Source organism: Simochromis diagramma, unplaced genomic scaffold (genome assembly GCF_900408965.1).
Source record: "Simochromis diagramma unplaced genomic scaffold, fSimDia1.1 OVJJ01000630.1, whole genome shotgun sequence".
Taxonomy (NCBI): domain Eukaryota; kingdom Metazoa; phylum Chordata; class Actinopteri; order Cichliformes; family Cichlidae; genus Simochromis; species Simochromis diagramma.
Window position 1 is genome coordinate 23,847 of NW_024386927.1, and position 25,260 is coordinate 49,106.

Below are 25,260 nucleotides of genomic sequence, written 5' to 3' on the forward strand. Positions count from 1 at the left end.
TATATATATATATACATATATATATATATATATATATATATATATATATATATATAGGCATATATATATATATATATATATATATATATATATATATATATATATATATATATATATATATATATAGAGGCAGCACGGTGGTTAGCACTGTTGCCGCACAGCAAGAAGGTCCTGAGTTCAATTCCAACATCAGGCCGGGGTCTTTCTGTGTGGAGTTTGCATGTTCTCCCCGTGTATGCGTGGGTTCCCTCTGGGTACTCCGGCTTCCTCCCACCGTCCAAAGACATGCAGCTTGTGGGGATAGGTTAATTGGATAATTCAAATTGCCACTAGGTGTGAATGTGCGAGTGAATGGTTGTTTGTCCCTGTGTGTTGGCCCTGCGACAGACTGGCGACCTGTCCAGGGTGTACCCCGCCTTTCGCCCCATGACAGCTGGGATAGGCTCCAGCGCCCCCGCGACCCTGAAAAGGATAAGTGGAAGCGAATGGATATATGTATATATATATATATATCACTGACTTTCAGCTTGTTGTGTTTGTGGATATATGACTGACTTTAATTATTAAACATTCGCACATAAATAAGTGACGTCATATTCAGTACTTTTGACAGTTCACTCTTCGGCCGCTCCATCTTATTAGGGAAATTCCACATACATAAATATAAATTTCAAAACTCAACCCCATCATTTAATTTGTTTTTGATTGAAATTGAATATTACTTAAACTCTCTTAAATTAACTTCCAATAAAAAAGGTTTATCATTGATTGAAATTCGTTCAGAAATGTTCAACGAATGAGCTGTCACAACTTTCAAATACAAAGTTTTTATGAAGTCTGTCACATTCCCCCGTTCCTTCTTTTTTTCTCCTTTATTTATTTATCCTTCTTATTTCATTGTACTGTATATTGTTACTCTTATTTGCCTTGTATGTCTACTGTACAAACTGAACTGGAATGACTGACTGTTCGCTTTATGGTCTCAATAAAGTTTGGGGGAAAAAAACAACCTCTTCGGCCGCTCCCCTCTGCCGTATTTTGCGGCAAAATTATCCACACCCACCGCCGCGCTATGAATTGTGGGATATATGGGACCACGAAGCGTGCACCGGACCACGCTTGATATTTGGGGAAATCGACGGCGCATTTGGAGTATGCATTTGAAGCACACTTCGAATTGGGACAGCCGTCGTCGCGTGGCGGTGACGTAACCACACTTAAAATGCGTACTTCAAGCGTGCAGACTCTTAATCGGGACACAGCCTCTGTATTCCTCGTCCACACGTAAAGGCAAAAGGGGTTTTAAAAAATCCCAGTTTTCTGTGAAAACGCCGTTTACGTGGACGAAACAGCTGCGTGTTCAGAAACACCCGTGTAGGTGCGGACGCAGCGTAAAAGAGTTAGTAGTTTATTTTCTTACTACCTGTAATTTATTGCAGATTACTTGTATTTGCGAACATTTTTCTTGTAAAACAAAGGGGGGCGCAGCAGAAAAAGTTTGGGAACCACTGCTGTAACTATGAGACAGATGGCTGACACACGAACCTGTGGGAAGTAACATGTTTGTAGAAATGTGAAAATGTTCATGCCATAATCCCTCCCACGTTTCCGTGTGGCACTGTGGAGTAATGCACAATTCTTCCAAACACGGACAAAATATGTAGAGGGAGATTTGTTACAAGGTGTGTTGTAATCCCAGAACAGTGAAGATTACATAACAGAAGAGCTTCACAGCTCGTCAGGCAGCAAGTGGACACTGAAGAGTGTGTGCGCCTTATCAGAAGGAAAACTGTTCTCTGCACCTGAGATAAAGGATCGTATAAAAGAAGAGCGAGCGCTCCCTGAGGTCTCCGACTTCTTAGACATTTGAACCTAGACAGGAGACGTGTGAGAATGGCAGGAGAGGACAAAAGGAGAGATGAACGAACTGCTGGAGGATCAGAAGGAAAGCAAAACAGGTTGGAGACAAATCAGTTGCTCTTTAATAAAATGGATGAAGCAGCATGTACACTTGTGAGACATGCATGTGTGAGGTCAGGTAAACCTCTACAACATGCTGAAATGCTGCTTCTAACACAGAATAGACCGACGAGCATTAATCGTGTATCCCCACAGGATGGAGCCCGAGGCTGACGACCAGCGAGTGGAGCGAGGTCAAAAGAAGCGTGGCGTGCTGCCCAAACGACTGCTGATAATGTCGTCTGTGGCTGTTGTGCTCATCGTGCTGCTGACTGTCATCGTTGTACCTGTTGTGCTGCTCACTAAGACGCCAGGTACATTTTTACAATATGTACGATATTAATGATAAAACAATGATGCAACTTTGTTTATGATCCAGATGATGAAACATACCTGAGTAAATGTATTTATTACTCATCACCAGAGGTACATTTCACAGTACTTTGTACTTATATACTGTATTATATACAACTGCAGTAATATCAGAGTCCAGCTGGAGCTGGTTGCAGCACCTGTGGCCTTCAAAGCATTTTCTCTGCATTGGATCTGAAGAACAGTCAAATCTGAGCAGACGTGCCAAAGCTTTGTTTCTTGTTTTCTGTTTGCACCATAGTTCTTCCAAATGTTTCAGTTCAGGATTTTTTAACTGCTGTCATGTACACCATCAGTAAACTGTGACATTACTGCTTTTACCTAACCTAATCATCACCACGTTTCACTGTAAAGACCAGGGCGCTGCTTTAGTTGGATGAGCAGGCGACCACGTGCAGCACGGTTTGCGTCCGACCTGCGGCCCTTTGCTGCGTGTGTCCCCCTCCTTCCTCTTCACCGTGTCTGTCTAATAAGGCCAAACACAGACTGTAGGCTTAGCCGTGGTTCTGAAAGTCGAATGGAAGCTCAAAGTGCACGACTGGCAGTGTTGTGACATGCATACCTACTGCATGTAGAGTTCACCTGAGTGTACAGCGACAGTAAGATGTCTTTGCACAGGTGAAACAGCCCACAGTGTTGCAGGGTTTCACAGGGTGCTGCAGCCTCCAGCAGTGTGCCTTCTCCAAACGTAACACTTAAATACTCGCTGTGTCAGCATCACAACTTTATATTGCTGCTGCTAAAATCAGTGATTACAGTGATCAAAGTTCATTTGATATCATACTGCAGCTCATTGCAATGCCATGATGCATGAGTGCTCATCGTCGGCTGTTTGAGTTGAAAGCTCCCAGTTCTGCTGTGACACGGACTACGTACCTATGACTCCGTCACTGTCTTGCTGTCCAATCGTGTTCCTCAGCTCCGTCTTCTGCCTCGTTCTCTGGTGGAGACATGCTGGAGTACTTGGTGCAGACGGGGAACATCAGTGAAGCGGACGGCCTTTTGGCTACGTGGTTTCACCGAGCCAACAGCAAGGAGGACATGTACAAAGCGCTCATGGGTAAAAACACTCACACAGACAACACTGCATTATTTGATGGTGTCGGTGCCTGAACCTGCAGTCAGGTACAGGCAAAACAAGCACCGCCTCCTGTCATCTTTTCAGGTGACACCATGATCTTGGAAGCCGATGTCACTCTCATGGGTTATGGGACCCCTAATGAAAAGCCAGTCCCGATCATGGCACACCCTCCCGACATATATAGTGACAACACTCTCGACGAATGGTTAGATGCTGTACTGGCTTCTGGAAAAGGTACAGATCAGAACTGTCTCCACAGAAAGTCCATCTGATCACAGTTTTTAAAGGCGTGTTCGTTTGCAGGCATCAAGTTGGACTTTAAGGCTCTGGAATCAGTGGGTTTGTCACTGGACCTGCTTAAACAAAAGGAAAGCAACAAGGGAATAAACAGACCTGTGTGGCTGAATGCAGACATCCTCAGAGGCCCCAACGTCCCAAGCTTTGTAGCTCCAGTCAATGGAAGCAGGTATGAAATCCAGCTAGACCGGACACAGACCCTTGGCCAGAGTTCAGAATTAGGAAGGGAAAATGTCTAACATCTAAAGACTGATCGGGAGGTTGGTGGTTCGATCCCTGGATCCTCCAGTCTGCATGCCAAGTGTCCCTGGGCATGATACTAGCCCCAGGTCGCTCTCCGATCTCAGCATGAATGTAGTTAGGAAGCACTAAAAAGCTTAGAAGAAAGTGACTGGGTGAGTGTGGTGTGGAGACTTGGGAGAGCAGGAAAGTGCTACGTAAGAATCAGTCCATGTTTATGTCTCCCTCTTTTTTCAGGTTTTTGGAACTCATTCAGGACAAGTTTCCAGATGTGACTTTGTCTCCTGGATGGAAGGTATGGCACGCTCACAGTAAGAACCCCATTGAACCATTATACCAGGCATGTGACGAGGTTCTGGGAATGTTCCTGTCAGGAACAGGAAGAGACTCAAGGAATCCTGAACTAACATTTATGAGAGAATTCAAAGCTGGAAGAAGAACTTTGAGCTTCAAAAAGATCCTTTGAGCTAAAGTAGACAAAACAGCTTTTATGTTCCTGTGATCCCTAAAATTAAAGACAGTTGAATTAATGTTGACATACATTATGGTAAATGCTTCATAGTGGGAACCATACATTACCCATCAAGAGTTTGGACACCTTCTCATTTCATGGTTCTCTTTATTTCTACTACTTCCTACACTGTAGATACTGAAGATATCAAAGCAAGATATATGGAATTATGTAGCAAAGAAAACAATGATAACTCTAAATGTATTTTAGAGTCCTGTAAGTAGCCGCCCTTTGTTTTGTTGACAGAGCTGCGGCCTTCTCTCAGCTTCATGATGTCGTCACCTGAGATGGTTTCACCTCACAGGTGAGCCTGTCAGGGTTCATTGGTGGTGTTGGGACCATCAGTCGTGTTGTGCAGAAGTCAGGGCTGTTAGCTGTGTACCAACCTATTTGACAACTGTTGAAATTCATATTATGGCAAGAACCAATGAGCTAAGTAAAGAGAAACAACAGCCCATCATTACTGTAAGAACTGAAGGTCAGTCAGTCGGAAACTTTGAATGTGTCCCCAAGTGCAGTCAGAAAAACCATCAAGACTACGATGAAACTGTCTGACATGAGGACGCCCCAGGAAAGGAAGACCAGGAGTCCCTCTGCTGCTGAGGATACAATCATCCGAGTCACCAGCCTCAGAAATCACAAGTTAACAGCAGCTCAGATTAGAGCCCAGATAGATGCCACACAGAGTAGAGACACATCTGAGTAGAGTAGAGACTGTACAAATCAGGCCTTTATGGTCAAACAGCTGCTGAGAAACCACGACTAAGGAAAAGCAACAAGCAGAGATTTGTTTGGGCCAAGAAACACAAGGAGTGGACATTAGACCATCTGTGCTTTGGTCTGATGAGTCCACATCTGAGACCTTTGGTTCCACTTTGTGTGTGGATGGTCTCTACATGCACGGTTCCCACTGTGAAGCATGGGGTTGATGGTTTGCTGGTGTGGGGGGGCTTTACTGGTGACACTGGTGGAGATTTATTTAAACTGAAGGCACACTGACCCAGCATGGCTACCACAGCATCCTGCAGCAACATGCCATCCCATCATGGAGAGTGATGGAGGCCTGGCCTCCACAGTCACCTGGCCTGAACCCAGTGGAGATGGTAAACACATGGTTTATATTTTTGACTGAATAACAGCTGTACCTGCTTTATTTCTTTAGGTACTCTATATTCACCAGCTCACAAACGAAACCTACTCCAGAGCCATGGTGGAAGAAATGTACAACATGATCAAAGACGTACCTCAAAGGGTAAGTGTGAATCCAGGTTTCAGTGGTCCCAGTTCAACACGCTCCCATCCCAACACGCCTGGGACAAATCGCCGGTGTGTTGCGTGCTGGGATGAGAACGCTCTGAGGTGTCGGAGAATGGCAGAGCTGACTGTTCAACGTTTCATCTCTTAGGTGACGTTCCCAGTCCACGCCATGCTGGTTCGCAGCGGCTGGCAGCACCTGAGCTGGCTCCTCAACCAGTCACCACGGTAACAGATAACTTCCACGTTTACTATGGCAATGACTGGAAATCTGCTAATCAAACCAGTAACTGGGGGCTGCTCGCTGTCCATGAGCGCCACAGACTGACTGTTATGTTTTGTGTCTAGGTTCAGCCTGACTTTGTGGCAGGGCTCTGTTAACCCCAGCGTCAGCGACCTGCTGTTTGTCCGTGACAACACCCACCCGTGGCAAGTCTACTATGACATATATGAACCCACGCTGTCAGAATTTAAGCAGGCTGTAGGTGAGGAGCGTTCATATGGAGCAGACTTACACAGACTATGTTTGGGTAAAATAATAATTGTGTGTGTGTGATTTATTCAAATCAGCAGATTTGTTTTCAGTGAGTTCTGACTGTTGTTGAAGAATAAAGAAAAACATTATTAGAAAACTACATGAAAAATCATTGGAAACTGAACCTTTTGCTCATTGTGTGCATTTGTTTAAGCTTCTCCTGAGATGAAGAGTTTGCTTCTGTTTAGTTCTTCCTGGTTCATTGTGTGTGTTCACAGGTAAGCAGGACAGCGTGAGGAGGTTCTATCCTGGAGGAGATCTGATGGAGTTTCTCCACCCAGGTTACAGCTCAGACCTCATGACCTCTGTGCCTTTGCTCCCCGTCTCCGGCCGGGCCTCCCTGCTCCGTCAGCTTTCAGGCAGGGTGACACAAAACGTTTTACACCTCAGGGTTTATAACCTGATTTTAACGTGCCAGACTGAAACGCCCGGGCAAAGCACACTCTCAAAGTTGTACTTTACATATGCTAGCGACATCTGGTGGTAACATCATGAATGACAGCGGGGCACTGTCGCCAGAAACACCAAGAAACTGCCTCATTTGTGCCACGAAGCATTCAGAGATCCCTCGTGAGTTTTTTCTCAAGGTATTTTTAAAGTGAACTTGCTGTATGCACTGAAGTCATGTGGCAGCTGAACCTTTCGTTCACATCGGTCATCAGGATGATGTTCTTAGTGACTCTTGGTGGCAGAAAAGCTGATGTCCTGGGATTTTGACCGTTACAGTAACAATTGTGAAAAGCGAAAACTATCTGTTGTTTTGGTAGAAATGAAAGCGCCAGAAGTGTTCACAGCTGTGCTGAGCAGAGAATACAGAGCACAGCTGCTTGATCAGAAATCAGTGTTTGAAGCCGCAGTGGACCGAGGCGGCGTGTTGGACAACGGGGAAGTGACTGCTGCAGAGGTGCGGCTAACATTTGGCCCTTTGAGTATCAGTCGTGGTCACAGCCTGTCCGTCCCTTCACAGCTGCGGTCTCCTCATCACCTCATGATAATGCAGCATGTCACCGATCAGCTGTTCATCCTGATGATGTCAAACTGTAAACCTGCACATGCTGCTGTCGCACCACCTTAAAGTCACACTGATAGTCTGTTTCACTAACAGGTGGGGGCAGCGGGATGCTGGTCGTTCGTGTGACCTCTGACAGCAGTCGACCTGGAGTCCTTCTGGTAGAAGGTTCTGGAAGGAGCTCAGAGCCCCTCACACTGCAGGTATATCTGTAGATCACCAGCCAAGCACCAGCTTGGTTACATTTTTATTAAGGCCAATCATGTGTGTGTTCTCAGGATGTTATTCAGACCCTTGGGCAGGCTGCTGATACCTCCTGGGGAATTTACCTGAGGGTCCAGAGTCAGCAGCTGCTGGAGGCTTCTCTTAACCTGCTGCAGTCAGCCTACGGGGCCGACGAGCTCCACAGGCCTGTGTGGATCAGCATGGAGGGCTTACAGAGCAGCGACAGCACAGCAGTAAGCACATCTGATCCCCCCTGAAGCAGTGTCTGCAGACAATACGTTAATAAATAACAGAGCAGACGCATGTCACGTTAAACACACCTGGCTGGAAATCCATCAAACTAGAATCGAGCAGGTGTAAATGTTGGAGCCTCCTCGAGGGTCCACCCTGGCTGGGAAACTATCACACCCCCACAGAGAGAACAGTTGTATAAGCTGCATGTTTGTCAGACGGTCCCCAAGCAAATGCAATCCTCTGTTCGTCATGAAGGCTTTTTAGCTGCTCAGGCTTGGTCAGCCAAACTCAAGTTCACTCCAACAATGTCCAGTGCCGATCCAGTTAGACGATGGAAACGTGTCATTTTAGGCTGTTTCATAGTCGTCCTTCTCTTTGCTCCAGGTCTTTGTGTCCACAGTCGAGCGCCTGTTTCCATACGTCACTGTAGTCCTGGCTGAGCACAGATGGCCTCCTCGGATCCCAGCGGCGGTGTCACAGAGGGTGGCTCTACACCTGAATGCAGCCTCGCTGCCCACGGGGCAGGAGCAGCTTTATGCTTTACTGGGAATGATGGACAAATACGACTTTATAATTGAGGTGGACACAAAGAAAGGTGGTGCAGCTGTCACTGTGGTGAAGGAGCTCCATGCACAGCGTGCAGGCAGAGCAAGCAGAAGCCTGTATATTCTACCTCAGTGATCAGAGCACGTGTGGGCTGAGAGCAGGTTTAAATGTGCTTTTATAGTCACCACAGAGTCTCAGTGTGTATATAAATGCTGCTGCTTTGGGTTGCTGAAGTTAACATCATTATACTGTATATATATATATGATTCAATGATTATTATAAAATTCATAATAAATTCTATTAAAGGAACCAAGTCCAAAACCAGAATTAGCCTCTTAGCCTGTGTGAGCCTGTCCGAGGTTTGTGATTCAGCAGCAGCTGAACACAGCGCACACGCATGAAACACTCTCCTGCTGCAGCTAACATTTCACATGCAGCCCGCCTCTCTTACTGACTGCAGCACTGCATTATTTGCATCCATAAATGTGTCTTTAAAGTGTCACAGGTGGCATCAGTGCTCTCAGAGTCTCACTTGGTACTTTTAATGCTGATTTTTGAACGTTTACAACAAAGAAAATCATCCATCACTCGATTAAAACAAGGAAAAATACAACACAGCACTTTATTGTAGTTCAGTGGAAAAAGTGAATATTCATGTTTTAAACCAGCACGTCACGTTGAACTGCAGCAAACAGTTAGTGTTAAAATGAACCTGCATTAAGTACAAGCCCACACCTGTACAGCTGTTACAGTCATGTACCTTTAACCTACAAACATGAACAGCAGCTCAGTCACTGACACAGCGGCTGATTTTACTCACTTAACAAGTCGATTGTTACTGCTGACCTTTGTATCAATCCATGAAATGATCATAAAGTCTTCCCGCCACATAAACCAAGCAGGCTGTCCCCACAGTAGCGTCTGGTGCTGAGGAGAGCCTCGGACAGGCTGCTGCCACTGTCACAGTCTGTTCCTGGTCAAGTACTGGCTGCAGGAGCAGAAGGTGTGGTAGAAAGAGGAGGACAGGCCGGCAATATCTGTGGAGATGTAGGGAAGGACCTCCGGAGACGCCTGGTTAAAGTAGCTGATCTGAAAGAAAGACAACATACTAATAACAGCCAGCTGTGATAAGAGCACATGTACGACTGCTGCTTTCCTCACCAGGGACTTGTTGTCTTTGGTCTCCAGTATGGTGAATCCAGCACACAGAACCTCTCCTCTGTTATAGCCTTCAGTGGGAGGGTGAGTGGGCAGGGACACGGAGCGCAGGGCGATGACATACGGGTCTCTGAAGGAAAACAGAAAGGGAACGCATCAGGAAACCCTGCAGGACACAGGTGGATGGATCTGGCTCTACTGACCCGCTGCCACATGGCTTCCTTTTGGAGGCCAACAGGATGAAGTCCTGGAGAATCCCTTTTGCCTGATTGGCTGCAGTGGGAGATCCCATCGCGCCATGACGCACCGATGGAGTCACCACACGATATATGAAGTCATCGTTGTCGACCAGCTGAATCAGCTCGCACTTCCTGTTTGAGGAAACATACACACTGTTAAAAAGGGGACTGGCAGCACTGTTTAAAGACTAAGCTGCAGTTTACTCCACAGGTATCCACGGCAGAGGCAAACAGCTGCTTCTGTGCTTCACCAGCTGAGGGGTGGAGCTCGTGCATAGGGACACTGAAGGGGAAAACTACATAACAAAGGGCTTGGTGATGACATCACCCAGATCTCCACCCATCTCTGCTGCTTATCCTTCTCAGGGTCGCAGGGGGTGGAGCCTATCCCAGCCGTCTTAGAGGCAGGGTACACACTGGACAGGTCGCCAGTCGGTCGCAGGGCTTAACACGACCATTCACACCTATGTGAGAGTTTCCAGTTAACCTAACCCACTAACTGCATGTCCTTGGACTGTGGAGGAAGCTGGAGGACAGGGGGGAACTCAGGGAGACGCAGGGAGAACCCGGAGGGGCGGAGTCTGCCCCAAGCAAGGGAGTCTGCCCCACTGTGATACCTCAGTGACCGATCCACAACATCCAGTTATTGTTTTAAAACTGGGATTTCCCACAGTGGTCTGCTCCACCAGCACAGGCCCACGGTGTTGACAGCATCGGAGACAAAGCTCCGCCTCCTCCACAGACAAGGGGATTTTGGGTTCAAGAGCTGCTCACCACGTTCTTTCCACCACCTGCTGGTCATGAGATCAATGCAAAGCGTAAGGCTGCAAATCTAAGCAGCTAGGATGAGCTTCATCTGCAGGCTGGCTCGGCTGGGGGAGAGCCACCGTTCCCCTTTTATGTAAACGTGAGAATAAAGAGACAGACAGGCCCTCACAGCTAATGTCACTTTAACCTTAACAGGTCAGCCTCAGTGCAAAGTGAGCAGCATGAACCTAAACCACACGTCGCTTATTTTTAACCCTGAACCTCAGAAAAGTCCATCATTGGAATCGGAGAACAATACCGAGGCAGCGAGTCGAAACAGGCCGCGCACAGAAACCGCTGAACTTGACTCGTAGCAACGGGCAAACAGACGAGTCCCAGAGTCTTACTTGTAATGAGAGTCCCAGCTCGGCCTGTTGCTCAGCTCGGCGAGTAAATCAAAGGCTCTGTGAGCAGGAACGTCCACCTCACATTCAATCTTGAAACTCAGCATGGACTTCTGCTCCAGGGTGTAAAGCTGAACCTGTGAACACAACATAAAGCACCGATGGGCAGACTCACACAAACAAACAGCTCATTAGTGAGACGCACATACCTGGTCCTTCTCACAGCTCAGGCGCCAGCTGCTTCTGGCTGCCAGCATCTTCAGAGCTGAGACGTTGTTAAAGCTCAGATACACCTGGAAGCACAAACACAGGAACCACAAACTCATCTCCAGAGCTCAGCGTTAGCAGGCCGCCTCCCGCCATTCAAATACTACTTATTATATATGAATCAGCGCCGTCTAACAGTGTAAGTATTAAGGGTGCAAAATGAAGACAAACTGCTGCAGCACTATTTCTCATCTGCAGTGAAGGTGAAGCACAGCAGTGCGACACGTCGGCCTGTCAGAGGTTCAGTCGACTAAATCAGTCTGCAGGCACGGCGAGAGTCTGACTGTGGCTCAGGTTTGGAGCTAAGTGGGACGACATGAACACGCTGAGGTCTGCTCGGTCAGATCATACAAACTGCAGCGGAACAAATCACTGAACATCCTTTAAGAAAGAAACAGAAATCATGTCCCACAAGTCGTGACGACGCAGCACCGACACACAGCTGAGACGCTGATGTGGGTGAAGAGACTCAGCTGAGAAAACTATTAAAGGTTTACTGTGTCCAGCTCAAGCACAGGCTGTGACAGGATCATCATCAGCTGACGAGCAGCTGTGGAAATCACCTTATTGGTGCAAAAATACTGTTTTATGTCCCGTATGTCCGGTAGATTCAGCTGCAGAAATGAGAACTAATGATGTGTTTGTGACAAGCTGCTAGTAACAAGGTGCCAAGTTGTCTGTTATTTGTAATACAGTAATACACACATGTATATAAAGAAAGTTTCTCTCCCGTGAGTCCACGTGGACTAACGTGAGCAGTACAGGTGACGGCGTGGAGCTTCTCCTCACCTGGTTGGTGGGATCCCAGGGAACAGACAGAGGCACCTCCCCCTGCGTGCGGGAAATGATGTACTTCCTAAACACAGTTAGAGGAATGCTGCATCAGGATGATGGCACTGTGCACAAAGCTGCACAACAAACGCTGATGTAGCTGCAGAGACGGTGCATTAGGGGCTGTTTGGAGACATGTACCTGTCCAGCCTGATCTTTTTCCTGGCTGTTGCCTCCTGAAACCTCCTTTGTCCTTCCTGTAAATGAGACGGACACACAGGCAGAGGGCACCAGTGTGTAACACAGCGGGCAGATTCCCAGCACCAGTTTATGACCAGTACACCGATCTGTGGCACAAACTGAGTGGAGTGTTATTACTCGGTGTTTGTTCATGCTGATAACGACCTACGACTACAGTGAGCGCCCTTCAGCCTGTAACGACACCACGGCCGCTCCATCAGACGGATTTATGACTGATAACATGATGTGAAGCTCTGATCGCTGCTCAGCCGTCACGGCTTAATCGAGTGTTTCTGCACCTCCTTTATGACACTCGTGTTTTATCCTACAGGACGATCTCCACAAACTGCTTCACCACAGATGAAGCGTGAGTGAAGCTGACACCAACATTATCCTGTCAATCTACTGCTCCACACTTTAACCCCACCAGCACACACTCCCCTGACCGTGCTTTCCTGCAGGTGTATAATGTGTAACAATCATAGTAATACTGTATTTACATGATTTCAACATTTGAATGGAGTTCATAATAACAGCGTTCACAGTGACGGGGCATGTGGACGTGCTCAGGCCTGTGAGCCACGGACGCTGTGACGCTTCCACCAGAAACAAAGGAAGGAAAACGCACGCAGAGGCCATGTTTCCTGCTGCGCAGTCATCCATCCATCAGCACCACGGGCGGTGCAAAAGGCTGACCCAGCTACACTGATGTCACCCACCGCTGTCTCTGAGTTCACGTTGGGTGAAGATCAGCTGTTATCAGGAGTCTGGCTGTGAAACGTTCATAGGCTGATGTCTTGTGACTGACACCTTGTTAGCCAATCAGAGTGCGGTTTCATACCACAAATTCTGAAGCAGATTTCATGTCTTTCAGTCAGTATTAGCCAATCACAGACAGCCGCGTCACATCCACGCTAACGAGCCGTTTGTGAGCGTTAGCTTAACTCACCAGGGGTTCAGGTCGTATCCGTGGTAATGTGCGTGGCTTCCCGCCATCATCGAGCACCTCAAAGGTCATGAAGGCGGAGTTTATGTGTCGGTTAGGCCCCTCCTCGTGGTAGGCCTCCGCGCGCACGCCCACCTCCATGCTGCAGTAAGGACACGTGTCAGTATGCAACCAGTGGTTCTGTCTGCTGCACAGCTGCAGTGCTGCGTCTCTGCCAGCGTTCTGGGATACCTGTTTCTGAAGGCGTTGTTCACTATCGCCTTCAGCAGCAATCTGTCTCCAACCTGAGAAGGTCCTCTGAAGGTGAACATGTCGATGGCTCGAAGGGTGGGATGAGCCTGAGACAGACGGCTGCAAGCAGAGAGCACAGAGACAATAGGCCACGACCTCCCACGTGCTCGCCGTGTTCAGGTTACTCACACAGCTGGACAGATCCTTTAATCTGCCACGAGGACTGAACTACACTGATCAGAATGTGGAGGTCAAAGGTCACAATGGTGCATCCTATTTTTAGGTAAAAATATGAAGGAAAGACGTGTTTGTGACTGTACCTGGCAGCGATTGTAGCTACGTTCACCATCCAGGCCATGATCTGCCCTCCAAATGTATTCACCTGGGATTCAAACACAGCAATGATCTGACAAGTCTCAGCGGTACCATCACACACTGATGAACACTCACATGTAAAACAGCTGGGCCTCATTTACAAACCTGTGTGTAGGATCCATACACACAGTTCACAGTTAGATGTTTAGACACAAGTTCAGCCATTTGTGTTGTTTCAGAAATCGCTCTGCCCGGGGCTGGGCGCTCAGGTATGTAGCAGCTCAGTCCCGGTGGCTACTTGGCGGGGCCTGGCGCCTGTTGCTCGGTCAGGCCTCTTCCGGGGCGTGGGGGGCCCTCGGGCCTCCGGGCCTGCGGCTCGGTTCACTCTGGCACAGCTGGCTGCCGGCAGAGCCGGCGGGCACGCCACTGCAGCCCCCTCTGGCTTCTGCTCCGTGGCTGCTGGGTGACCCCTCATCTGGGGCTCTCCTCAGCTCTTCCCAGGAGGGTGGCACGGATGCCCCTCCGGTGGTCCTCCTTGGGCTCTCGCACTCTGGGGCCTCTGGATGTCTGAGCCTGGATCTCCTCCATACCTGCTTCATGCCCTGGGGGGCGGGGCTATGGCTCTCTACACCCTCTAGCAGACCATCACATGTGGAAACCTTTTGAATACAAGCGCGCTGATCCACACAGGTGTGCACACGGGTGTTCACTGTCCATAGACATAAACTACACCTTTCTTGGCTGCTACCTCAAAGCACATTGTGCGCTGTCGGTCCTGCTTGCTGCACAACAACATTCAGTATTTAGTATTTACTGCTGTTTACACTCAGCTAGATTAACGTGATGCTGTTGTGTTTAGTGTCTTGCTCTGTTGTTTTTGCTTGTTTTCTCTTTTTTTCTCTCAACAGCTGATCCAGGAGATTTTTTTTTCTCTTCTCTCTCTTTTTAAGTCTTTCTCCCTTTCCTATCCCTCACTCATGTCTGTCCCGTCTGTAACAACTGAAAATAAAATAAAATAAATAATAACAACAAAGGTCGATCAAATGGACCAATACGGCAAGGCCGTGATGATCCACTTGGTGAAGTAAATCCATTGGGTCTCCTTGTTGGTCTTCAGACAACAGATCTGGCTAAAGAACCAAATGGGACAGGCAAACGACCAAAACAAAATCGCTCTGACAGCAGCAGTCAGCGCCTCAGTCTACGCTCAGATGTAGTCAGTGTTTGGAGGCCATGAGCTGATGTTTTGAACCAAAAAAGGAGTAAAAGAAATAAAATGCTACTGCATCTCCACTTCAGCGTATTAAATAAAAGCCAAATGTTTTGTTCGTACGAAACGAGGCCACGCAGGTGTTTCTGGTGACAACAGCTTCAAACTCAGTCTCCTTCAAATATTCCACGTTGTAACAGCACGAGACAGACCAGCGACAAACCGCCGCGTCCGCTCCAGTTCAGATGGGAAACACATGAAATGAACTGACCTGATGGTTTGCATGTGGAGGCAGAACCAGCTCCACACTCTCCACCCGAGTCCTCTCTGCTGCCACTGCATTGGGTCCCACTGAGCTGTCAACTGATACAGAAACAAGTCAAGTCGTCCCTCTATGTGAAGAAAGTACTAATTGAAGTTTGATGGTCATTTAGAGCCAGACGGTTGTCTTTGTTAGCGACCACAGCAGACGCCATGGAGCCACAGGCTAAAGTATCAGGTCAGTGCAAATGTTCTTCTCTCAGCTTCGCCGGCTTCTCCTCCTGCCTGAGCTTCCTTTGTCCTCCTCGCGAGTGCCCGGACCATCGCAGCCTTGCCTCCCTACGCTCGTCTTAACTCGAGTCGTTCCTCTCATATCCTCATTTCATGTCCACAGTGGTCACTCCCAGTGGAAACCCCGACATCATAACTCCTCCAGCTCGGCCTCTTGTTTTTGTTAGTGCCACTGCCTCCAAACCATGGCAGCTCTCACTACCATGGTTTCAATCCTCCGTCACATATCAACCCTGAAACCTGTCTCTTTTCTTCCCCTGTCTGTTGCTCTGGATGGTTGAGCCCAGGTATCTAAACTCCTTCCTGTTACCTGCAGCCTCCCTGCTCTCCCTACAGGTCACATCATCTGCAAACCTCACCGTTCACAGAAGGGGCTGAGAGCAGATCCCTGCTGTGATGCCAGACACCTCCCCATGTCATGCACCAGCCTCACACACTTCTCCAGCACTTCTGACATTCTCGTGTAAACCCACAGCTGCTCTCTTGTATCCTGTGCTTTCTACACGCACAACGACGCAGTGAAGTGAAAAGACTTTGCTGTCTGCCGGGACGTGGCCGGGTGCGTCACACTCACCCTGCTGCACCGACTCATTGGAGAGCAAATCCTTGATGATGTCATCGTGCACCATTCGGACCCTCCGCCTTTCAGCGGCCACGCTGTATTCAACCTGCTCCTTCTGCGTGAGAGGAACAATGGGCTTCAAGGTCACCTGTGAGGTTCGGGGTCAGGAGGTACCACACACACACACACACACACAGGTCAGACCACAGCAGCACTAAAAGGCATGACTCTGTTTTACAATGAGAGCTTGTGGTATGATGGTGTCTGTCTGTGGTGCTGCTGCAGTTTGTCTCACAGTCATAAAGATCCCGTATAAGTGCTGAGACTCTGACGCTGGATTTTGACCTTTGGAGCTCTACAAACGTCAGCTATGTGTCCCCAGCACGTCCCCGAGGTCACGTGATCAGCGTGTGCTCGCTGTGCATCATACGATGCTGAAAACTAAAGCAGACACACGAACAGCAGCCCCCAGACTCTGAGCTCTCTCCCCCCCACCCCCCTCCCCGACCAATCACAGCAGATGGCCCCGCCCCTCCCTGAGCCTGGTTCTTCCTGTTCAAAGGGAGTTTTTCCTTCCCACTGTCGCCAAAGTGCTGCTCACAGGGGTCATGTGATTGTTGGGCTCTTCTCTGCATGCATCACTGAGGCTCTACTGTACAGTATAAAGCACCTCGAGGTGGCTGTTGTTGTGATTTGATGCTGTGTAAATAAAACTGAATTGAAAAACAACTACAAACTCTTTTCAGACTTTTGGTCAACCTTTGTTTTTATGTCCTGGCATTGTTGTGAAGCATTTTGTGATGTTTATCTTGAACGGTTACTAGGTTACGCACTAAATTTCCTTTGAGATGCAACAACACATAAACAACATGCTTTTAAACAGTGACATTCATCTAGTTATCAGTAATGTGGCAAACGTCCACACACTCTCCAGCGTGTCGTAATCACGCATCACACTCCCCGCACCTTTTGTCCTGTGCTTGTGCGCTGGGTAACAAAGGTGGCGTAGGCATGACAAACCCTCCAGTGACGATCAGAGAACAGGTCCTCACAGTTTACCTGTATGCCCACCTGAGGGGAAGCACGGGACAGTACGTTAAGGTAAACACACATGGTTGTACCCGTGAGAACAGCACACGCAGCTAACTGAATGGCAGGAAGTTGAATTAGTGTGTTTAGAGCTCACAGTGTTCATTCATGTCACAGCCCCGCACAAAGAAAACGTATTAGGCTTTTTTATCAACTTCTGTGATTGAACATGATGTGGTGGAAATCAGCATGCCCCCCCACAGCCCAGTGGGCAGCTCTGATCCTTGAGTTGGCTTTACAAGTCCACACTCTCAGACTGCTTCACTTTATTCAGCCTGCTGACGATGGAGGGGTGCAAACACCTGCCAGCTCTTACTTTGGGATTTTCAAGCAATGCTTTCATGCCTGATTTCAAAAACAACGAAAGACACAAAGAACAGCAGCGTGAAGTTCACTGACCTCCATGCTGGTGTTAAAGGCTCTGTTGACCTTTGCCCTGATATTCACCACCTGACCCACACTGAAGAAAGATGGAAAGGCGGAGTTACTACCTTCAGCCCAACCCTTCCATACACACTCACACACGCCTCCTCTCACCTGATGGTGTGCTCAAAGTGGATGTCATCCATCGAAGCAGTGACGCAGGGACTGCCAGCGTGCCTCTCAGCTGCACGGTCGAACAGTGAGGTCATTACAACATGCACTACAGGCTTCCAACACACACCTGTGACACACAAAGCTCACCTGAGAGGCAGGCGGCGGAGTCCATCCATTTGAGCAGCTGACCCACGCTGAGCTCCTGCCGATGGTTGCTGTGACAGGGCATCACGATCTGACTCATTTTCACCTCTGTCGGGTTGTAGTTTTCTTCTTCTTCCTCTTCTTCTCCATCCTCTTCCTCCAAACAATCTGATGTCCTGGAACTCATTTGGAAAGCTGGGGAAACAAATGAAAGGAAAGACACTGAAGCTACAGTACTGTGCAAAAGTCTTGAGTCACACCTCATTTTCTTTTGTTTTGCCCCCAAAGAGCCAGACTTTGTAATCATTTTGAAACCTGATACTGAACAATAGTTTTGCTCTAGTCCGATTTCAGATGAATGTCTTTTTGTTTGTTCAGTCACTTAAAACTGACCTATGACTCTTTTTGAAGCATTCAATTCAGCTTTATTTATAAAACACCAAATCACAACAACAGTCGCCTCAAGGTGCTTTATACTGTACAGTAGAGCCTACAGTGATACATGCACAGAAAACCCAACAATCATATGACCCCCTGTGAGCAGCACTTTGGCGACAGTGGGAAGGAAAAACTCCCTTTTAACAGGAAGAAACCTCCAGGAGAACCAGGCTCAGGGAGGGGCGGGGCCATCTGCTGCAAACGGCTGGGGCGAAAAAGGCACCTAACCCAGGAGGTGAACCAGTGCGTCCACACACAACAGACAATTTAGCAAAGAACCAACTAGGGCTGTGCGATATGACCAACATCTCAGATCCTGATATAAGACATCTATCGTCCGATAACGATATAAATCACAAAATTGTAACATTTTCTGTAAAGTCTGTGAATCTCGGGCAGCTCGTCTTGTGTGAAGTGTTTCCTGCTGCGTGTCATGTAGCTGGAGTCGAGTGTTTTAACGATGCATGAAACGACACATTTTTAGACATAAGTTGTAACGGCGCCGTTTTCTTTGTGAGTATTTATCACACGGCGTGCTGCGGGGAAAAGCCTGTTCTAACGTTTGAGTCTAAGGTTTATTTTTTAGCACCTGGCGGCTCTTTTTTGCTTCTCATCTGTAAACAATCTGCATCTTTCACGTGATTCAATTTATTTTGTAAAGTCTCAACAGGATCTTGAGCTTTATTGTGAAAGGTTTATGTGGAACAAGCGGACACGCGGTGGTTTTTACCGTCGTTAAAAACAGGCGCTTGTCCGTCCGTAGTGTCGTTATATTAAATATAAGAGAAAGAGAGAACTTTAAGAACTTAATATAGCCACTACAGTGACATCAGAACGATGAAAAATTATTGCCGTAAACAGTTTATTTTGCGACACCACGAAACAAACGATAGCGTAAAATGAAACTATAGATGTTTTTATATCATCATCCATATATATCGTTATATCGAACAGCCCTAGAACCAACTGTAGACTGATTGAGCTACTGCTCAGCACTCCCAGTCTGCTTCCCACCAAACATTCATCAGGTAACTGACTGCAAGTGTCAGTCGATGGATCCACGTCAGCCCACTATCAGTGGAAAAGAACGTGCAGCACAGCTGAGGCTTGTAAAGATGCACCTAAATAACGCACATAAAGAGTCCTGGAACAAAGTGAACACAAGTTTAGCCGTAACGCACAACGCCACACCAGACCTCCTCATGTGAACGGTCAATGATGGTGATTCTTTACATTTGCTTTGCAGCCACAGGATCCGGGCACACCGTGAACTCCTCTGTACACCAAAGGAGTCCAGAGTCAGCTGTGAGGCCCTCCGACAGCTAAAGCTCGGTGGGATCTATGGTGGAGCTGCATATCACTAAGACTGTCTGACACGTGACAGCTGTGATGGCTGATTGCTTGGTTCTGTTGGTCACTGCATGCCTGCACAGCATCGTCTGCGCTGCATGCTCCAGAACACAGTAGGTTGGTTTTTGTTCTTAATGCATCAGGTTTTATTTTTATTGTATCCTATAGTTCAGGTTCTAATACATAGTTTGATATGTTGTTGATTGTTCTTTGTTTTCGTTGTATTCATTTATGTGCTTATGCACATGTGCATAAATACACAGATACTCTATGTTGTTGTGCTACATGTAGGGTGTACAGCAGTTTGCAATGTTGTTTTGCATACAGACTATACAAACACATTATTAGAATTTTATTATTATATTATTATAAATATTAACCTGTAGTTACTGTGGGATGGTGCCAAAAACAGTATGTTATGTGTACTTAACAGCACTCGTGCCAAAGGCTAACATAGATTGAGCATTTAGAATAAGCTAACAGGAAGCTGAGGTAACCCCAGGTTACTGACTGTACAGACAGTATGTGAAACATGCAGAGCCAGACTTGTTCTCACTTGTTACAACTGATCTTTTGTATCGTTGCTTAAAGTGGAATAAGATAGAGGAGGTGGCACCATTAAAGCACGGTAACGACAACAACAACAACAAAAACCAAACAGAAAACTCCATGAAACTCAAAGTGGATACAAAGCAGAGCACTCAGGGTGTACACGCAGCTGAATGGGAGGTGCTGCTTAAAGCACTTTGAGGGCTCGAGTAAAAGCTCCACATGAGAACCATTTACTACATGAAGACTGGATGAATATAACACTCACAGACATTTCAGGGCCTCCACTATGGGCTCACAATGTGGTCATAAATATTTTGTACTTGTAAATCAGGATTTGTATGTGTAAAAAAAAAAAAAAAATTGTGTGTGCGTAAAAAAGATTTGTGTGTGGACTTAGAAAAAAAAAACCCTGCAAGTTACAAGTCCGAATTTTGACCCTATTTTTCTTCCTTTCATCTGATTGGTCAATGTCATGTCAATCACAAATGTAACAATCCAATCAGAGAACAGATGGGTTTGGCTGTCGGAGGGGCGCTTTTTTTAACTGCAGGTCCTTGAAGGGTAGCAGTTAGGTCCCCTTACTTTCAGCAGCTGTTGAAAGGATAAAGTTGTGGTATATCAGTGGTTAGAAATACATTATTACTTTAGGATTAGTTTAACACAAAGTGAGGGCTGACCCGGGACCATTGCTGTGAGTCACAGTGCGCAGCATAAAAGTCCTTTCACATCGGACGCAGGATGTGCTGCTAATGCTAACTGCTAACTAAAAGCAAAGGATCCAGAATTTGTTGCTGGCTGCTGGGCTCTGTGGGTTTTTGCAGCAGCTCTACCTGTACTAGATGCATCTGCTCCTTGTCGTTTCTATCTCTGACTTTATGTGAACTACAAGAGTTTCTGTTTTTTTTTGCTGGTTCTTCAAATGTTCAATGAAAACATGTATGCTAATTCATAACGAAGAAAGCTTTGTAATGAAGACTGTCATTTCCAAAACACTGCCCCCCCACCCCGCGGTCCGCAGCGCTGTTGAAAAGGCTGTGGAAGTCCTTGTATTAAACACGTAGACCTGTGACACAAAAATCACCAAACGACCACAGACTGTTTTCCTTCGTGGTGAAAGGAAAACGCTGGGTTGGCATGTAAAAGGGCATTTCTTCCCTTCAAAGACCTGCAGTTCAAAAAAAGCGCCCCTCCGACAGCCAAACCCATCTGTTCTCTGATTGGATTGTTACATTTGTGATTGACATGACATTCACCAATCAGATGAAAGGAAGAAAAATAGGGTCAAAATTCGTACTTGTAACAAGTACAAAATATTTATGACCACATTTTGAGCCCATACTCCACAGCCAACACCGGCCTGATAAGTAAAAAGCGTTTCTCTTGGATGCCACCAGGGGGCGATGTCTTTGGCTTTCAGCCATACAAGTCTACGGAAAAACAGCTTTGTGCCTTCAGCGCAGTGAAAACGTTTGTAGCCTCAGTCAATAAGCAACACTGCATTCAACATAAAGTCGCTCCACGTATCAGAAAGGCTGGTCAATGAGGCTCTAACAAACCGTCACTCATCCGCTTTCACAGCACTCACAAACCACGGTGTGTGTTTGTCAGCGTTGATGGAATCAGCTCCAAGCTTTCTGCTCGGTGAAGGGCTCAGCGCACACAGGTGAGGACTGTGCTGCAAGCACGTCGCAGTTTGACACGGAAGCCTCGAGATGAACTTTCACAGACTGTGGCCGTGACTCATGTTTCTGACACAGCTCGTGGTGGCGACACATTAACAGTTTCTTGAACGATCCTTCGTTCAGCTTTGGACCTCAGAGGTTTGTGCCAACAAGCTTCTCACACAGCGACTGGTCTGCTCAGTCCCAGTACAGATGTTGTCCTGGTCTGGACAGGTGGAGCGGGGACCGGTTACGTACCTGTGGTCTGTAGCTCTAAAACAAACAGCAGTGACCGTCGACCGGTGTCCTCCTGCACTGTGCACACAACAGACAGTGACTGACGGTGACGCCCAGTCTAACCACTAGTTTCTGCCCAGCAGCTCCCAGTTCACAGGTTTGTGCGTCCTTCTAGTTCCACAAACTGCGCCTGCGAGCCAGCCTGGTTTCCAGTCCGAGCCGAGCCTAAACCCGCACCGAGACCATTACCTACATGTTAGTGTACATTAGAGGAACAAACCTGAGGGCGGCCACTCACACAGCTCCACAGACTCACGAAACACAACGACCAACACGGATTTCGCCAGTGCCTTTCAAAATAAAAGCCACACACGCACGCCTATGTGCGTCGATTTGCTGATTATACCAACCATGTGCTGTACATGTGCAACATTTAGCTCCTGGATAATAAGCTGAAGAGAACAGCGAATTTTTACAAAGTCAACGGTCAAAAGTTTTAGATCAGCCCAGTTCTTCCAGTTATTTATTGCAATTAGTCCTTCAAGTCCAATGAAGTCTGTCCTTGGAATGGTACAAAGGGAAGAGGCACGCAGCGTGGGTCAACAACTTAAAGCTGAGGCTGAGCAAGCCTTCCTACAGGTAATGATGGCCAAACGAAGCTTGTGTTAGAAACGGCTCATTATTCCAAGCGTTTCACCGTCCTCTGGTGACATCTGGTGGCCAAACTTATGAAGCGCAGCTTGAGTTTAAAGCGCTCTTCTTCATTAAGACTGCCCACAGAGTGGATACTGGGCCACCCTTAGGTTGCTTTCAACTGAAATAATTATGTCTGTTTGATTAATAAATACATTTGATTAATAAAGTTTCGTTCTTTAAACATGCGCCATGGTGTGGTCTTTCTTTGCTTGAAGTTGGTAAATACAATAATGTACAACACAGCGTGGAGTATGTGAGGCCCCGCCTCCACGTACTTATGCAGTTCATCACTGGACAGCTGTGTTTATAAATAATATGATATTAGGCCAATTTTCGTAGACATATTTTTGACCCGGGGGTAGAACTGATTGTGAACTGCAGGGGGTATGAACTTGTAAAGTAACAACATGATGCATTTAAGGTCATCCTGTTTGGTTTTTATTTAAGCAGAGAATTGGTTCCACTGTGTGATGGCCCAGTCTGTGTCTCTGATCATGTGACTCTGGCCAAACGAATCAAGCTTCGACACAGTGCTTCTGAAGCAGTGTGTTCATTTTTGTGACACACGCACCGGAGCGTCAGCTTCAAGCGGCCATCACTATTGTAAGGAGAGCTGTATGGCAAATAAATACTTTCTGTTCCACTACACTTGCCTTGGTCCATCTCACTGTGTTTCCAGCCCTGTTACAGTCGGTCTGTCCTACAGAGAAACTGCAAAGAAAGTCAAAGTGTCAGTGAGTCCAGTTTCCTTCAGCATCAAAGGCTCAGAAACTGTGACAGGAAGACGTCTGCAGACCCAAAGACACGACTGAATCAGAGGACAAGTTTCTGAGAGGTAACAGCTGTGTGATGGCGGCTCGCAGGACAGCAGCTTCAAGCAGCTTCATAGTGGTCGTAGTGAGAAAGTCTCCGTTCCAGCTGTGAAGAGAAAACTTTGAGCTGCAGGTTTGACAGGACGAGTTGCAGAAAGAAAGCCAGACGTCAGAATAAGACAGAGGTTTGTCTGGGCCATGAAACACCGACACTGGACGACTGAAGACTGGAAGAAGGTATTATGGACTGATGGATCATCACGCAGGATCTTTGTACGGCGTTGAGTAGGTAAAGGACGGTTCCACAGTGTGTGGCATCAACTGTCAAACATGCAGGAGGAAGTGTGATGGTCTGGGGCTGTTTGCTGGATCCAGGGTCGGTGACTCGTACAGAGTGAGAGGCTCCCTGAACCAAAACAGCTACCATAGCATCCTGCAGCTCCCTCTGGGGTCAGGGGTTCATCCTACAGCAAGATAATGGCCCAAAACACGAGTTCAAGCTATGCCAGAACTACCTCAGGAAAATAGAACAAGGGAGTGTCCAGCACAGTCTCCAGACTGAAACCCCATCGAGCTGGTTTGAACTGGACAGAAGAGTGAAAGCAAAGCAGCTACAAGGTCCACATTCATGGGAACTTCTGCTACAGATATGGGAGAGGATTCGATTTCTACGTACTGTAGAAAGAAGCCACGAGTCAGACATTTAGAATACACTTTGGTCTATAAATTGATTCCATGATTTCTTCTTTAACTCCAGTTTCTTATTTGTATATGCTTTTATTTCAGAGTGCAACGAAACATTAAACGGCATAATTTTCCATAAAAGACTTTAAAACCTGGGTTGTTCTTGGCAGCGTATTTGGGCATTTATTTTGATGTGCGTTTCAGTAGAAGGACTAGATGTTACAATCCCTGATTATGCACTGCTTTAAATTGAGAAAGGTTTGAGGGATGGCTGTTATGAGGAAAGCCCAGAAACTTTGCCAGCAGCACAGCGTTGTGTGCCTCAACTGTTGGTCTCTTACCCAGGCTAATCTGCCATTTTTCCTTCCTTGGTTAGGTTTAGGGATTAGAGATCTGATCTAAATTATCGTATTAAATTTGGGACACATCATCAGTAGTGGACCTTGGATTCATCGGGTGTTTCAGCCATTATCACCAGACACCCTCATCCAAGGAGGCCCTGCCAGGGTTGATCAGGCCCTGGAGTGTGTCACTGGTTTATGTTAAATTGTTATTTCTCTTCTTCTTTCTTCTGTTTACAGTTTATTTTCTATCTATTCACTGCAACTGAGAAATAATACTTACCTCTTTAGCATTTATGGAGCCTCACTTCTTCAAAGGGATAGAAAAGGTGATCGAGAGAAGAAAGACAAAGGGGACACGATCGGAGAGAGCAGGAAACAGTGCACTGTTTGGTGTTATGAAGCAGGTCACACAACCAGGAAGGAGCAGATTTATGGACACTTGTATGTGAGAAGCAAGATTTTAAAGTAAGAGTAAAATCACAATCCTTGCTGTAGATTTCAGGTCAGCGCTGCCACTTTTAATACTGTTGTGACTTCTATGAGCATTTGTGTCTTTAGCATTTTGTCAGAACGACAATTTTAACACGATCTTCAGATATCTGAAAGTAACATGCTGTGATAAATCCACTGAATTACCCGCTGTTTTTTCTTAGCTCCCCACTGTGTGCTGTGAGTTTCCTCAGACTGCTAAACTCCCATTGCTTGTGAGCTTCATTCAGGATGTATTTGTTCTGTTTAGGATGTGGAAGACTGACTTCTTCAGCCTGAGCCTGGTGTGATTTACCTTGATAAAATGGTATGTTCAACTAC

General features: G+C 46.9%; 2 protein-coding genes across 6 annotated transcripts; one reads left to right on the top strand and one right to left on the bottom strand.

Moving 5' to 3' along the window:
• Positions 1-1,405: 1,405 nt before the first annotated feature.
• On the top strand, positions 1,406-8,866 carry LOC120736696 (protein FAM151A-like). The gene is made up of 14 exons (XM_040036974.1): positions 1,406-1,958; positions 2,116-2,273; positions 3,251-3,391; positions 3,497-3,646; positions 3,716-3,878; positions 4,187-4,244; positions 5,623-5,712; positions 5,866-5,942; positions 6,063-6,199; positions 6,468-6,596; positions 7,017-7,153; positions 7,339-7,461; positions 7,537-7,716; positions 8,102-8,866. The coding sequence occupies exons 1-14, from the start codon at positions 1,894-1,896 to the stop codon at positions 8,396-8,398; spliced, it is 1,905 nt and encodes a 634-aa protein (XP_039892908.1). The 5' UTR covers positions 1,406-1,893; the 3' UTR covers positions 8,399-8,866.
• Position 8,867: 1 nt separating this feature from the next.
• LOC120736686 (acyl-coenzyme A thioesterase 11-like) lies at positions 8,868-24,815 on the bottom strand. Of its 5 annotated transcripts, none has more exons than XM_040036953.1 (18): positions 24,808-24,815; positions 22,195-22,207; positions 17,680-17,871; positions 17,533-17,602; positions 17,395-17,455; positions 16,873-16,977; positions 15,919-16,054; positions 15,064-15,155; positions 13,588-13,649; positions 13,268-13,387; positions 13,040-13,178; positions 12,052-12,107; positions 11,869-11,935; positions 11,022-11,105; positions 10,816-10,949; positions 9,626-9,793; positions 9,426-9,552; positions 8,873-9,353 (listed from the first exon to the last, which is right to left on the bottom strand). In XM_040036953.1, the coding sequence occupies exons 3-18, from the start codon at positions 17,861-17,863 to the stop codon at positions 9,225-9,227; spliced, it is 1,734 nt and encodes a 577-aa protein (XP_039892887.1). In that variant the 5' UTR covers positions 17,864-17,871; positions 22,195-22,207; positions 24,808-24,815; the 3' UTR covers positions 8,873-9,224. The 5 variants fall into 5 exon arrangements, with proteins under 5 accessions (XP_039892888.1, XP_039892887.1, XP_039892885.1 ...); XM_040036951.1 differs by having other exon boundaries at positions 22,195-22,225; XM_040036952.1 differs by lacking the exons at positions 22,195-22,207; positions 24,808-24,815 and adding an exon at positions 21,936-22,185.
• Between the last annotated feature and the right edge of the window lie 445 nt (positions 24,816-25,260).